The sequence below is a fragment of the Macaca mulatta genome, chromosome 11, assembly GCF_049350105.2.
Source record: "Macaca mulatta isolate MMU2019108-1 chromosome 11, T2T-MMU8v2.0, whole genome shotgun sequence".
Lineage (NCBI taxonomy): Eukaryota > Metazoa > Chordata > Mammalia > Primates > Cercopithecidae > Macaca > Macaca mulatta.
The window spans coordinates 73,277,081-73,291,490 of record NC_133416.1 but is presented as its reverse complement, the minus strand read 5'-3'; the positions used below and the strand labels follow the sequence as shown (position 1 = coordinate 73,291,490).

Sequence of the window (14,410 nt, the reverse complement as noted above, 5' to 3'; positions counted from 1 at the left end):
TATGTTATAATGGTTAACTTGAAATATAATTCTGGCTATGTCAATATAAATAACCTCAAAAAGCTATAAGAGATACTCTTATGATAGGACACTTAGTTATAATTATCCAGAACATTTGTATAGAGAATGATTATAGAATTATCCCTTTAGAAAATCAGGGTCTTGTGTTGGTCCTTATTATTGACAGAAAGAAAGATGAATGAATAAATGAATTAAATTACATAGAAAGAGGCCCTTGCTTACAACTGCCAAGTTCCAGTGGCACATTTAATTGTGAAAAAAGAAATATATTTTTAAATAATTTATATTTGGAATGCTATTTTTCAAAGTGGGTAATTTAGTTTAATGGAATATATCCCCTTATTCATCCTTCCATCCAACAGAGGCAACTTTGGACCTGCCTTGCCTTTTTCTGCTTTTAACATTTGTATTCAAAGTTGTACACCTTTGTCAAATGTGTAATGTAGCAGTAAATCATTAGAGGAAGTAAGTTAAGTCCTGTTAATACTGTTCTCAAATATCAACATATTTCTTTAATCTCTTCCCTATAGTTATTTTTTTATAGTGAGACAATGGAGTTGGTCTTAGCTGCTGCAGGAGCCCTTCTTTTCTGTGGATTCATCATCTATGACACACACTCACTGATGCATAAACTGTCACCTGAAGAGTACGTATTAGCTGCCATCAGCCTCTACTTGGATATCATCAATCTATTCCTGCACCTGTTACGGTTTCTGGAAGCAGTTAATAAAAAGTAATTAAAAGTATCTCAGCTCAACTGAAGAACAACAACAACAAAAAAATTAATGAGAAAAAAAGGATTAAAAAAGTAATCAGAAGCAGTATATAGAAACTGTTTCATTAAGTAATAAAGTTTGAAACAATGTTTAAATACTGTTACAATCTTTATTTGTATCATATGTAATTTTGAGAGTTTTAAAATCTTACTGTTCTTTATGATACCTCATTTCTAAATCCTTGATTTAGGATCTCAGTTAAGAGCTATCAAAAATTCTATTAAAAATGCTTTTCTGGCTGTGCACAGTGGCTCACGCCTTTAATCCCACCACTTTGTGAGACGAAGGCAGGTGGATCACGAGGTCAAGAGGTTGAGACCATCCTGGCCAACATGGTGAAACCCCATCTCTACTAAAAATACAAAAATTAGCTGGGTGTGGTGGCACGTGCCTGTAGTCCCAGCTACTCAAGACGCTGAGGCCAGAGAATCGCTTGAACCTCGGAGATGGAGATGGAGGTTGCGTTGAGCCAAGATCACGCCACTGCACTCCAGCCTGGCGACAAAGTGAGACTCAGTCTCAAAAAAAAAAAAAAAAAGTTTTTCTTCCTAAATTAGCCATGCATAGCTGTTTGTTTGCAATTCAAAAGTAATTTTATGAGTATATAAGAATATCAGTTTACCTTTGTCTAGTGATTTTATCTAAATTTTCCCTGAATTATTAAGTAATATTGATTTGTCTGATTCTAGAGTAGTAGAGTCTTTACCATTATAAACTGTAAATCTCTCTTTGCTTGGCAATTTTCATCTAATTTAAAAGGAAAAAAATATAAAAGATAAATTCCACAGAGAATTATTCAGTATTATATTAAAATTGTATTAAAATGTTAATGACTTTTTATTTTAAATTGTACTAAAATTAAAAGTCTGCCTGAAAGTCAGATATTATGACAAAATTTGACATTAATTGTTTTTTAAAGTATAGATTTCATTTGAAATTATACAATGCTAATGTGGTTAGAGGACACCAAAGTTACTGGGTCATCAGCCATTAAGTATATTTATTTCAAAATAAAAATACTTGGGAAATATTGTCTCATGGTTTCATTTGTGTTGGTCCACACAGTGTGTCAGGTCCGTGTACCAGTAACCAATGAAACTTTGTCAAATTCCGTCACTGTACTGTTCTGTTAGGCTGCCATAACAAAGTACTACAGCTTGGGTGGCTTCAACAAGAAATTTATTTTCCCACAGTTCTGGAGGCTAAAAGTCCAAGATCAAGGTGTTAGAAGGCTTGGTTTCCTTTGAGGCCTTTCTCTTTGATTTGTAGATGGCCATCTTCTCCCTGTCTTTAAATGGCCTTCCCTCTGTACTTGTCTGTGCCTAAATTTCTCCTTCTTAGGAGGATACCAGTCATACTGGATTAGGACCCACACTGAGGACCACATTTTTCCTTAATTATCTCTTTAAAAACCTATCTCCAAATACAGTCACATTCTGAAGTGCTGGGATTAGGATTTCTTCATGTGAATTTTGGGGGGACTACAACTCAGCCCATAACACCCCCTAAGTATTTCCCAGCTATTAAGGTTGAAATAAACTTGTAGTATCAATTTAACCTTGCATGATTTGTAGATGTAAATTTGACTTTATTATCATTAATTGTTGAATTATCAAGTGCATGATGCAGTGCAATCAAGTTTAACATAGCGTGGTGGGTAAAAGCATCTACATTAGAATCTTTGCAATCCAACCAGATGCTTAAGTGACACTTGGCAAATTATTTATCCTTCCTTAGGTCTTTTGCCTCATCTTCATAATGGGAATAATAATAATGGCTAGCTTATTGGGCTATTACAAGGATTAAATGAGATAGATATATAAACTAAACTAAGTGCTTAATGTCAGCTGATCGTATTAATACTATTTTCAGTTCAAAGGTGGAATGGACTGATTTGTGACTAAAGATTCTGTATAAGCAAAAGTAGATGTGATATTTTAAAAATGTAAAACAATGCCATTATTTTCACTAAATTATTTTTATTTAGAAAATATAGTTTCCATAAAAATGTTAACATAATAAATTTATCCTTTCTAAATGACTTAAATTTTCAAAAAAAATTGTTTTAATTTCTGATATGATCAATATAATAAGCGTGTAAAGGAATCCCAAGACCAAGAAGTTTAAAATCCTTTGGTATAAAAATACTACATTGTATAAATGAACCATTGGTTTATTCCTGTGTTCTGTCAATGAATTTTATGTGGTATGTAAGTCTGTGTATATGTCCCACTGTGTATAGGTATGAGTTCTTCTAGGTAGGGAATATACCTAGACCATTTTAAAGCATTGCATTAAGTAAAGGTGAAAATACGCAGACTCCAGAAATATTAATAGTAAGAAAGTGGAATTAGGGCTGGGCATGGTGGCTTACACTTGTAATCCCAGCACTTTGGGAGACCGAGGCGGGCAGATCACCTGAGGTTGGGAGTTCAAGATCAGCCTGGCTAACATGGTGAAACCCCATCTCTACTAAATATACAAAATTAGCTGGGCCTAGTGGCGCACGCCTGTAATCCCAGCTACTCAGGAGGCTGAGCCAGAAGAATCGCTTGAACCCGGGAGGCAGAGGTTGCAGTGAGCCGAGATTGCACCACTGCACTCCAGCCTGGTGACAGAGTGAGACTCTGTCTCAAAAAAAATAAAAAAATAAAAAGAAATGAAGTGGAATTAGCAGGACTTGGACAGAGCAACAGGTAACTCAAGTGTGCAAGGGCCAAAGGAAGAACAGATAAGAGGAGAAAAATGAGGAAACAGCAGTATCTGAGAACTTTTGTATTTCTTGAATGTAATTTGGGAAAAGAGATGCAGTAGGCCGTATACACCTGCCTTGATTTCTTCTCAGACCTAGTTTCAGTCTACTTGATGTGTTTCTAGGGATTAGTGGTCAACAGCCAGCTGCAGGCCTTTTTTTGGAGCAGCTAGGAACTTAGATACTTTTTCCTTTTTCCTTTCATCTTTCTAGAGCTTTGTCTTGAAATCCCCATCATCTAGGGAATGGGCAACATGGGGTCACTCTCTGAATCCCAGAAGTCTTCCTGTTCCTTACTAAGTGATTGTGCAGATCAGAGATTCCATGGGAGAGGCCTGACTGCAGGGGCCCCACTGACTGTTCTGCATCATGTAGCATGCCTGTTGGATGAGAAAATCAGTCTGCTTCCTGTAAGGTATTCAGGGCCACCCACTGTGCCTCTAGTTCTATATATAGGCTTCTTCTAGCTCTGTGATGAGCCATTGTAACGTTTAGTTGGACCCTTAAGCCTTATTTGTCCATTAAGGGATAAAGTTTCCTAAAAACAGTAGTTTCCTTCATCTTTGCAAATTCAGCATAGTGCCTGTCGAGTGCATATTCAAAGGCATGAATGAAGGAATGAATTAGACTTTTAAATATACTAAGGCCACTTAAAACTCTTCTAGAATGGTTTTATATAACTGGTGAGGGGACATAAGTAAAAAGGAGTAAAAGGGTGTTTTACTTAGCTGTTTAAAGCACTTGTAATGCTAAATCATGGCATGGTATTTTAACAACATGACATTTTCATAATAGGTAAATTATTTTTTCTGGTGCCAAGTGCCTATTCAAAAGTCTTGTCCTGGTATGTTAAACAAGATACAGTAAATATGGACTATCAGAATGTGAGCTTTCTCTAAAATGCAATGTGCACATATATTTTTGGGTGAGGTAGCTAACTTCTCATTTGAAAGATGAGGTACAGTATATGGTTAACTTGTAAAACAGAAATTCACTTGCTTTATAAGAACGAAATCTCATTTAAAGAAACCAGGTTTCTTAGGCATGCTTCCTTTTTTTTGTATCAAATGTTCTAAGTTTTTTTCAGCCTCTTTAACCTTGCTATATTCTGAATTCAGTAATTTCCATACTATGCATGGTTTCACAAAGGACACAAAATTAAAGAAAAAAGGTACCCACAGATTGCCTCAGAACCCTTTTTTCTAGCAACCAATAGGAATTCACCAGGCCATCATCAAAGACATGTTTTTTGGGTATATGTCGTAAATCTCTAGAAACATTGCTTACAAATAGTACTGTGCTGCTATACGTTTGAAACTGTAATGTAAAAAGGGTACCATCTGTTGAACTCTTACAGTATCAATTAGGTTGTATTATGTTCACTTTAGGGACAAGGAAATTCAGGCCCTTATGACATTAGTTACTCACCCATATCGTTCACAAGTATTGGAAGTAAGAATACAACACAGACCTATATAGTTCCAAAGCCTATGCCATTAGAAATAGTTGTAAAGTAAGTGTTCTTCGTGAGCTAAGACAATCGTCCTAGGTTTAGCATTCTGTCTTGATACGTAAGTGATCAGACAGGTAAACATTGGTAGAACTGAAATCCTTTGATCATTTTACCCTTTAAATTCTTCTCTGGGGTGGGAAAAGGTTGTTTTCTGTTTTTGGTAACAGCTTTGAGTATGACTGACATGCAATAAGTTGCACATATTTAAAGTGTGCAGTTTGATACGGTTTGACATATGTGTACATCTGTGAGGCCATCACCCGAGATGAGAAAATTCACAGGCTGCAAATAAAAATGATCTCAATACGGCCTCTGGAAGAACACCTGATCTAGGCTGAGTTGATCTAAGGAAATATATGAGTATCCTGTAAACGGTGAGGTCAGATCTAAAGGTCGGCTCGGAGCTCGCTATCTGACCAGCAGGGTCCCCTGGTCAGGTTCACTTCATGGGTTAGTTTCGGGGCTCCCCTGCCCACGTCCGGAAAGCGGACCTACCTGGAGCCTAACCTTGACTGGCACACGCTTCCGCATTCTCCAAATCCGACTTCTACATACACCTGTATGGGACGGACCGAGTTTCTAGGTCCGCGATCACACCAAAGAAGGAAGCTCGTCAGCGCCAGGATTCCAAAATCCCGCCTCTCAAGGCTTCCTGAGATATTTTGTCTCCCGGCATGCACTGCGTCCGGCCCGGGTGTCCTCTGCCCGGAAGACGGAAGTGCAGAGACTTCCGGTCGGCGTGATCCTGAGGCGTGTGTGTTGGTTTTTCAGGTGAGTTCGGTGCGTCACCGGTCCAGTGAGACAGGGGACTTGGGACTTGATTCCGCCACCCCTGGAGAATTTCGTTTCTTGACACTTCGTGGGCTATACTTGAGCTCCGGTCCGGCGATGCAGGCCTTGGTTGAGGGCGAAGGTTCCCCGTGCTCTTCTTGGTGGGGGCCCTCCGGCTTCCGAGTGCACTGGGTAAAGTGGAGCCCTTTCCCCTGTTGTTTGCTACCGCTCAAGTTAACTTCGGCCCTCAAGGTTGTTTACCGCCCCCTTTCCTAGCCCCTCGCAAGGGTTGAGTTATGTAGACAAGGGAGCGGAATGAGTTGGTGATTGCCGGCGTTCAAAAAATGTTAGTCATTCGTTCAACAAGTATGCAAAATTCTGTGCACTGGGAAAAAGACCTTTCCTTCTACCTTCCTGGAGTCTGCAGTCTGGGGAGAGGGCGGGGGGTGTGACAGAAAACAGTAGTTTCAGGTTGTAACACCTATTAAGCAGGGAAGGGAGCTTACGGAGGTCAGAGGAGTCCTTTCTGAGGTATCGAATGAAGGAGCAAGCCTTGAGAAGAGCAGTTGCCAGACATAGGGACAGCAAACGTGAAGGCACTGACTTAGAGATAGTTTGGACTCTTTTCAGACGTAGTTGGAGCCTGCGGGGATGGGGATGGAGAATGAAATGAAATAGAGTTGAAGGAGGCAGGGGACAGATAACAAATAACCTTGTAGATCTTGAATATATATGAGGGAGGTCTTTAAAGAACTCGAAGAAAGGCAGTGAATGCTCTTTTAAAAGATCACACTGAGCACCTTGTGGAGGATTTAGGGCCCAACTGAGTGGAAAGAAAACAAGAGTAGGAATAGGTAAGTTTAGAGTCGTTAAGTTGGCTTGAGAGGATGGATAATGAAGATGAGGTGAAGTGTTAAAAAAATCGTTTTGTAGTTTGTAAGCTGTTGCGTAAATGTAAGGTGATGACGCTCTTGCATTCTGGGGAAATTAAATTTCTGTATTTTGTAAAGAAATTCAAGGTGCTTTCAGAATTGGTTTGATTTGTAGTTTGCTTATGACTACAAGTTTGATATCTTAATTGTTATTTAGTGACTGTATGTACCATGTTGATCTTCATATAAGTTGCATGTTGTCATAAAAAGTGAACAGATTGAAGAGTTTTACTTTTCACTTGTTTTGTAAAGATACCTGTTGGCCTGGTTTTCTAAGGATTTGCCTTTTTTCTTTTTTATATTAAAGATTTGCTTTTGAATGTATATTTTTGTTAACTTCAGGTAAAACATGGCTAAAAGCTTACGGAGTAAGTGGAAAAGAAAGATGCGTGCTGAAAAGAGAAAAAAGAATGCCCCAAAGGAGCTCAGCAGGCTTAAAAGTATTCTCAAACTAGAAGGTGATGTTTTAATGAAAGATGTTCAAGAGATAGCAACTGTGGTGGTACCCAAACGCAAACATTGCCAAGAGAAAATGCAATGTGAGGTAAAAGATGAAAAAGGTGAGTGTGCTGCTTCTTTTTCTTTCTTTCTCTCTTTTTTTTTTTTTTTTTTTTTTTGAGGCAGGGTCTCCTCCCTCTGTCACCTAGGCTAGAGTGCAGTGGTGTGATTATAGCTTTCTGCAGCCTTGAATTCCTGAGCTGAAGCAGATTCTTCCCACCTCAGCCTTCCAAAGCACTGGGTTACAGGCATGAGCCACAGTGCCCAGCCCCTCTGCTTCATTTAAAAAAAAAAAAAAATCTATCAAGTCCGTTCGTGTATATAGGTATGTTTTGGATTATTTAGAGTGGGTCTTTGGTGCTTATACAGTAGCCTCCATGTCTCAGTAATAAATAGTTCTACAGGAGTAGACAAATCTAGACACACTCTGGTTGGAAGGGTACACAGTTCACTCAGGGCCTAGGCAGCATAGGTCTTCATTTTATTCTTTGTAAGATCTAATTCCCATTCTATGAGTCCTATGCCCTTATACTATTTTCCTGAAAATCACTGGGTTTCAGTATTTCATTTTGACAGATTTTAGGAAACTTTGTGTCTTAATCATGAAGTGATTAAGACTTAATGCTGCTTTTTGCACATTTAATGCACCAATTTGGCAGCAAACTAAATTAAGCATTTGCAATACCCAGACTTTAAAATAGAAATACATTTATTTGATGTCTTATGCCCAAGGAAGAGAGCAGTATTCTCAATCTCGCAAACTTAGGGATTTTTTTTCCCTTTAAAAATCACTGTTTTTAACTTTTTCTTCTTCCCATTTCATCCTTCTACCACTCCATATGAATAAAAATTACAAAAAGCATTTAACTTCAACTTCTGTGAGAAAAAGGGGCCAACCAACAGAAATATCCTCATCTTTCCACTGCCCAAGTCTATAAGAATTCAGATGTATAGGCTGTTTTCCCTTTTTTATTAATGTTCTCTCCAAAGCCAGTTTCTCCACTTGTGTTCTGAATCCTCTCCCCCATTACATTCTCAGGGGTTGTACTCATGGCATCTGCCTTATCAGTCTCCTCCACTGGGTCATTGCCAACAGGATAGATGTGTTCTGGGATGTTCAATGTCAAAAGAAAGAAAGAAAAATTTCTCCCTTGACCTCAAGTTCTCTCAATCTGCTGCTTTATTTCAGCTGTCCTTGAAACTTTTTGAAACACTTGCCATAACTTGCTGTTTTCATTTCCTCACACACACGTCACCCCTCCCTATTGGTTCTTTTTGGTTGTTAAGACAAAATCCACATAACATAAAATTATGCATTTTAAAGTGTACAGTTCAGTGGTATTTAGTACATTCATGTGGTTGTGCAGCCATCACCTCTAGTTCCAAAACACGTTCCTCACCCCAAAATAAAACTTAACACCCATTAAGGAGTCTGTCTCTCCTCCTCCTACCCCCAGCCTCTGGCAACCACTAATGTGCTCTTTTCGTGTGTGGATTTACCTGTTTTGAATATTTCTTACAAATGGAATCATATAATACCTTTGTGCCTGGCTTATTTCCCTGAGTGTGGTGCTTTTGAAGGTCACCCACATTGTAGCATATATCACTACTTCCTTTCTTTTTAAGGCTAAATAATAGTCTGTTGCATGTACCATGTTTCATATCTGTTCAGCAGTTGCTGGATATTTAGATTTATTTCCCTTTATGGGTGTTGTGAATATGCTGCTGTGAACATTCAGGTGCACAAGGTTTTGTTTGATAAGTGGAATTGCTGGGTCAAATGGTAATTCTTTTTGATATTTTCCACATCAGCCACACTATATTACATTCCCACCTGCAGTGTTTGAGTATTTGAGTTTCTTCACATCCTCACTAATAACTTGTTTTCCATTTTTGGATTATAGTCATCTTAGTGGGTATGAAATAGATTCTCATTGTGATTTTGATTTGAAGTTCCCTAATGACTAATGACGTTGAATGAACTGGTTTTTTTGTTGTTGTTTTGTTTTGTTTTGTTTTTGTTTTGTTTTGTTTTGTTTTGTTTTTTGAGATGGAGTCTCACCGTTGCCTAGGCTGGAGTGCAGTGGCATGATCTCAGCTCACCACAACCTCTGCCTCCCAGGTTCAAGCAATTCTCCTGCCTCAGACTCCCAAGTAGCTGGGATTATAGGCATGTGCCACCATGCCCAGCTGAATTTTGCATTTTTAGTAGAGATGGGATTTCACCGTATTGGCCAGGCTGGTCTTGAACTCCTGACCTCAAGTGATCCACCTGCCTCAGCCTCCCAAAGTGCTGGGATTACAGGTGTGAGCTACTGTGTCCGGCTGAACATTTTTTCATATGCTTATTGACCATTTGTGTATCTTTTTGAAGAAAGGTCTACTCAAGTCTTTTGCCTCGTTTTTCAGTTACGTTGTTTGTCTTTTTTTATCGGGTTGTTAAGAGTTCTTTATATGTTCTAGATACCAGATGCCCATCCACTCTTGATTCTTTTGGATTGATCCTGTTTTCTTTTCTCTCCTGTTCTCCTATTTTCTGTTTCTTTTGTTATACCCTCTAATTTCCTTGACCTTGTATTCTGGTTCTTATTATTTGGTTTACTCTTATATTTTTAATTTCTAAAAGTTTTTCTTTTTTTTTTTTTTTACTGTTCCTTTTTCTTTTTTTTCCTTTTTTTCTTTTTTTTTTGTTTTTTTGTTTTTTGAGACAGAGTCTCGCTCTGTCTCCCAGGCTGGAGTGCAGCAGCGCAATCTCAGCTCACTGCAAGCTCCACCTCCCGGGTTCACACCATTCTTCTGCCTCAGCTTCCCAAGTAGCTGGGACTACAAGCGCCCGCCACCTCGCCTGGCTAACTTTTTGTATTTTTAGTAGAGGCAGGGTTTCACCGTGTTAGCCAGGATGGTCTCGATCTCCTGACCTCATGATCCGCCCACCTTGACCTCCCAAAGTGCTGGGATTACAGGCGTGAGCCACCACGCCTGGCCTACTGTTCCTTTTTCATAGCTTTGTGTTCTTTGTGTTTTGTAAATGCCCCTTGAGTCATGAATTCTGTGTTCTAAATGGGCTTATATCTTCTCTGATTTTCCTAAGGGTATTAATTACAGTTTGCTTTTGAAATTTTTATCTATGGTATGTATTGTGTGTCTTTCCTCTTGGAATTCCCTCCCAAGCCATTCCATTCCTTTACTTTTGTCTCTTTCTTTCATATTAGAAGCTTTTCTCAAATGTCTGGTGATCAGTAGTCGTTGTTTGTATTTAAAAGTGCGGCACTACAATGATAATTGGAAGCTGGAGGGAGACAAGGTGTGGGAGAGGTTATATCAACTACTAGATGTATAGAAGAATTGGAATGGCTCCAGGAGGTTTTATTCGGAGACCTCTTATATCAGAATCTGTTAAGTCTTTTTTTTTTTTTTTTTAATCATCATCCCCAGAGAGAAATTCTTTTATGTCCTGCCTGGGGAATGTCTGGATGCCCCTATTCTTAGATATTTTAGGAGCTAAAGGTTGGTGGGACTGAGACTGAGGGAGTCTCCACATTTAGTAATCTATGTGTTATCAATTTGGTTCTCATCTCTACCCTCAAGTTCATGTTTTTCCTTATTTCTACTCTTTCAACTGCCTGCCTAATTTCTTTTTTTTTTTTTTTTTGAGACGGAGTCTCGCTCTGTCGCCCGGGCTGGAGTGCAGTGGCCGGATCTCAGCTCACTGCAAGCTCCGCCTCCCGGGTTTACGCCATTCTCCTGCCTCAGCCTCCCGAATAGCTGGGACTACAGGCGCCCGCCACCTCGCCTGGCTAGTTTTTTGTATTTTTTTTAGTAGAGACGGGGTTTCACCGTGTTAGCCAGGATGGTCTCGATCTCCTGACCTCGTGATCCGCCCGCCTCGGCCTCCCAGAGTGCTGGGATTACAGGCTTGAGCCACCGCGCCCGGCCTGCCTGCCTAATTTCTTAAGCCATAAACCTAGTAGTCATCCTTGATTCCTCTTTCCTTTATTCCCCACATCTAAACCATTAGCAAGTCTTACTGATTGTCCTAAAAATACGTTAGAAATCCGTATCCATTTTTCTCCTGCTTTCACCTTGATTCAGATGGCTGTCATCTCTTGCCTGTACTATTATTGGAGCCTTTTTACTTCTCACTTCCGCTCTTGTTCCCTTCTCATTTATCTTCTACATATCCACCAGTGTGATCTTTTCAGAAGGTAAATCAGATTATATCACTGTCATGCCTAAAAACCTCATTATCTTAATGTGTTCGTACCAGCGCCTACCAGTTCTTTTTTTTTTTTTGGGAGACAGGATCTCATTTTGTTGCCCAGGTTGGAGTATAGTGGCTGTTCACAGGCGTGACCAAGCCCACAACAGCCTTGAACTCCTGGCCTCAAATGATCCTCCCACCCCAGTCTCCCGAATAGCTGAGACTACAGATGCCTATAGATACTATACCTGGCTGAGGTTTTCTTTCTGTTTGCTTATTCTCCCCTCAACAGAACATCGTAAACTCTGTCAGAGCTAGGAGCTCATATGGACCACTATATCACCATAAACTAGAACAGCACCTAAAATAATCATTCAACACCTAGTTATTGATTGGCTGTTATATACCAGACACTATTCTAGATACTGTGGAAACAATGATGAATATCTAATACAATGCCAGGTAGTCAAGATAATAGAAGACCTTGTGTATCCTGGTAAAGAGGTCCCAGTGAAGGACTCTGGACGTGTCCTTCACAGTGGAGAAGGTTCTAGGTGTACCACAGCATGCTTGCACTGAGCTTCCTGCCAAGTCTCCTATCAGTAGAGCTGGATCTCTGAGTGTTACCTAGCTAGGAAAAGTATGCCAGCCCCAGAATGTGTCCAGGTCTTTCTTCTCTGTTGAGTGCCTGTCTCTCCCATTACAACCCTGCTGCTGACTACTCCATCGAGTTCATTAGAAGTTCGTTCTCAGTTCCTTTTAATTTAGTTCAGGTTCATAAGAAATGGCCAGACATTCCTAATCAGTTCATTACATCTAAGGTCTATCCCTTAGAAGTGTAGGTGGGCTTACTGGCTTAACTCAAGGAATCACTTAATATGAGAAATGTTCTTGTAACTCACATGTGCTCAGAACCATATATCTATTAATGTACTAACTCAGAAGCATGCATCCTAAATGTTTCCTATTTAACATTATTATTCTAAGGAAGATCATGCCAACATTCTTTAGAAAGTTTTTTCTTCTCTATTTTCGGTCTACCTTCAGTTCTAGTGTTCTGATGTTCTCAGTGCATTAATATGCTCAGTGCATTAATATGTATGCTAATACACAGGGTGGTTTTTTTTCATACATGATGTTAACAGTTTTTCCATCTTTTTATGCAGATGACATGAAAATGGAGACTGATATTAAGAGAAACAAAAAGACTCTTCTAGACCAGCATGGACAGTACCCAATATGGATGAACCAAAGGCAAAGAAAAAGGCTGAAGGCAAAGCGAGAGAAAGGAAAGGGGAAAAGCAAAGCAAAAGCAGTGAAAGTGGCAAAGGGTTTGGCCTGGTAGACTCTTAAAACCTTGGAAAATGCCACACGGGATAGATGATGGATTAGAATGTATACACATGTATACTTTGATTTCAGCTGCCACCAAATGAAAACTATTTGTTTTCCTATTTTAACTTGGCCTTTTTTCTGCAGTTCAAACCCAGCATAACTCCTCAAGTTTGTTTTGGGAACTTAAATAAAATATTTTCTTTGATACATCCAAGCTCTACTGATACTTTAATTGGATGCTACCCAATATCCAGTTACAATCAGGCCTCAAAGTTCTGTCAGGTATTAATGTGGTTAGACGTTCTTACAAGTGGTAATTATAGTCAGTAGAGATAAAACAGATGATGTACTGACAAATTTTTGTGAACTTAGATTTAAAGAAAGCTGTTGTATAATCATACCATTTAAAAATACAACATTAGGCCCGGGCACGGTGGCTCACACCTGTAATCCCAGCACTTTGGGAGGCCGAGGCAGGCGGATCACCAGGTCAGTTCAGGACCAGCCTGGCTAATATGGTGAAACCCCCATCTCTACTAAAAATACAAAATCAGTTGAGCATGGTGGCGTGCACCTGTAGTCCCAGCTACTCAGGAGGCTGAGGCAGGAGAATCGCTTGAACCCAGGAGGTGGAGGTTGCAGTGAGCCGAGATTGCCCCACTGCACTCCACCCTGGGCAACGGAGCAGGACTCTGTCTCAAAAAAAAAAAAAAATACATTAATGGATCTTATAAAGTACTTGTGTGGAGCTTTGATTCCACAGAATAAAAGATATTTTGTGTGTAGATCTTCAAGTTTGATTTTTTTTTCTTTCATATATGCTTAAGGTTTTTTAGCCCTAGAGAAGACCAGATTCTTCAATTAAATGTTTTCTTGTCTTAATTTTAGGTAGAATATTAACATATACAAGTCAGTATGATTTTTAGGAAATTAGAACATTTCAGGTTTTTCATGGAAACTGATTTAATGTTCTTTAGTGTTCATGTGTAGCCTAATATAGTATCATGCAGCATTTCCCAGAGTGTGTGCTTCAGAATCAGTTTCTCTGGATGCTTGGTTAAAAAATAAATTGTGTTCATATCAATTTGGGAAATGCTACATACTTGATGATATACAAAAGATTTTAATTTAGGATTAGAATAATCCTACAGGGTTCCAGCGGTAAAGAAACCTGTTTAACTTCTACTGTTTGAAACTAGTTTTCTGAGAAATGATTTTTAGTTAAATCTGTCTAAGTTTGCTAAATTCACTTTTATTTAAATTTACTTTTAGTTAAGCAATCTAAACTTAGCATTCCCTCTGAATTTCACTATAATCAGATTAACCATCTCATATGTTAACTGGAACAACCAAATACTGAGTGCCTAGTATGTGCCAGGGACTTTCCAGATGCTTGGGACAGATTGAATAAGATAAGATTTCTGCTCTCATAGGGCTGGGAGCTGTGTATCTGTTTAGAAGAGGATGTTAACTTCCCAGGAGAACTCAAGTAAAATGTGCGATATATTAGAATAAGGCCACTTGGTCATGAGGTCACAAACTTTTGTGTCAGGCACACTGCTAAATTGGGCACAATACAGAGATAAAGAGGACATGACCCAAATATTTCAG

At 39.1% G+C, this 14,410-nt stretch overlaps 2 protein-coding genes across 2 annotated transcripts in view; both read left to right on the top strand.

Moving 5' to 3' along the window:
• TMBIM4 (transmembrane BAX inhibitor motif containing 4) overlaps nt 1-1,825 on the top strand; it is a 30,844-nt gene extending 29,019 nt beyond the window's left edge. The window contains exon 7 of the mRNA XM_015152213.3: nt 552-1,825. Coding sequence (XP_015007699.1) covers nt 552-758 — 207 coding nt within the window. The 3' untranslated portion in view covers nt 759-1,825. The remainder of the gene's footprint in view (nt 1-551) is intronic.
• A 3,959-nt stretch (nt 1,826-5,784) lies between these two features.
• On the top strand, nt 5,785-13,264 carry LLPH (LLP homolog, long-term synaptic facilitation factor). The gene is given in 3 exon segments (NM_001266795.2): nt 5,785-5,833; nt 7,108-7,325; nt 12,631-13,264. Coding segments are annotated over 2 exon segments (390 nt in total). The 5' UTR covers nt 5,785-5,833; nt 7,108-7,114; the 3' UTR covers nt 12,810-13,264.
• Nucleotides 13,265-14,410: the final 1,146 nt, after the last annotated feature.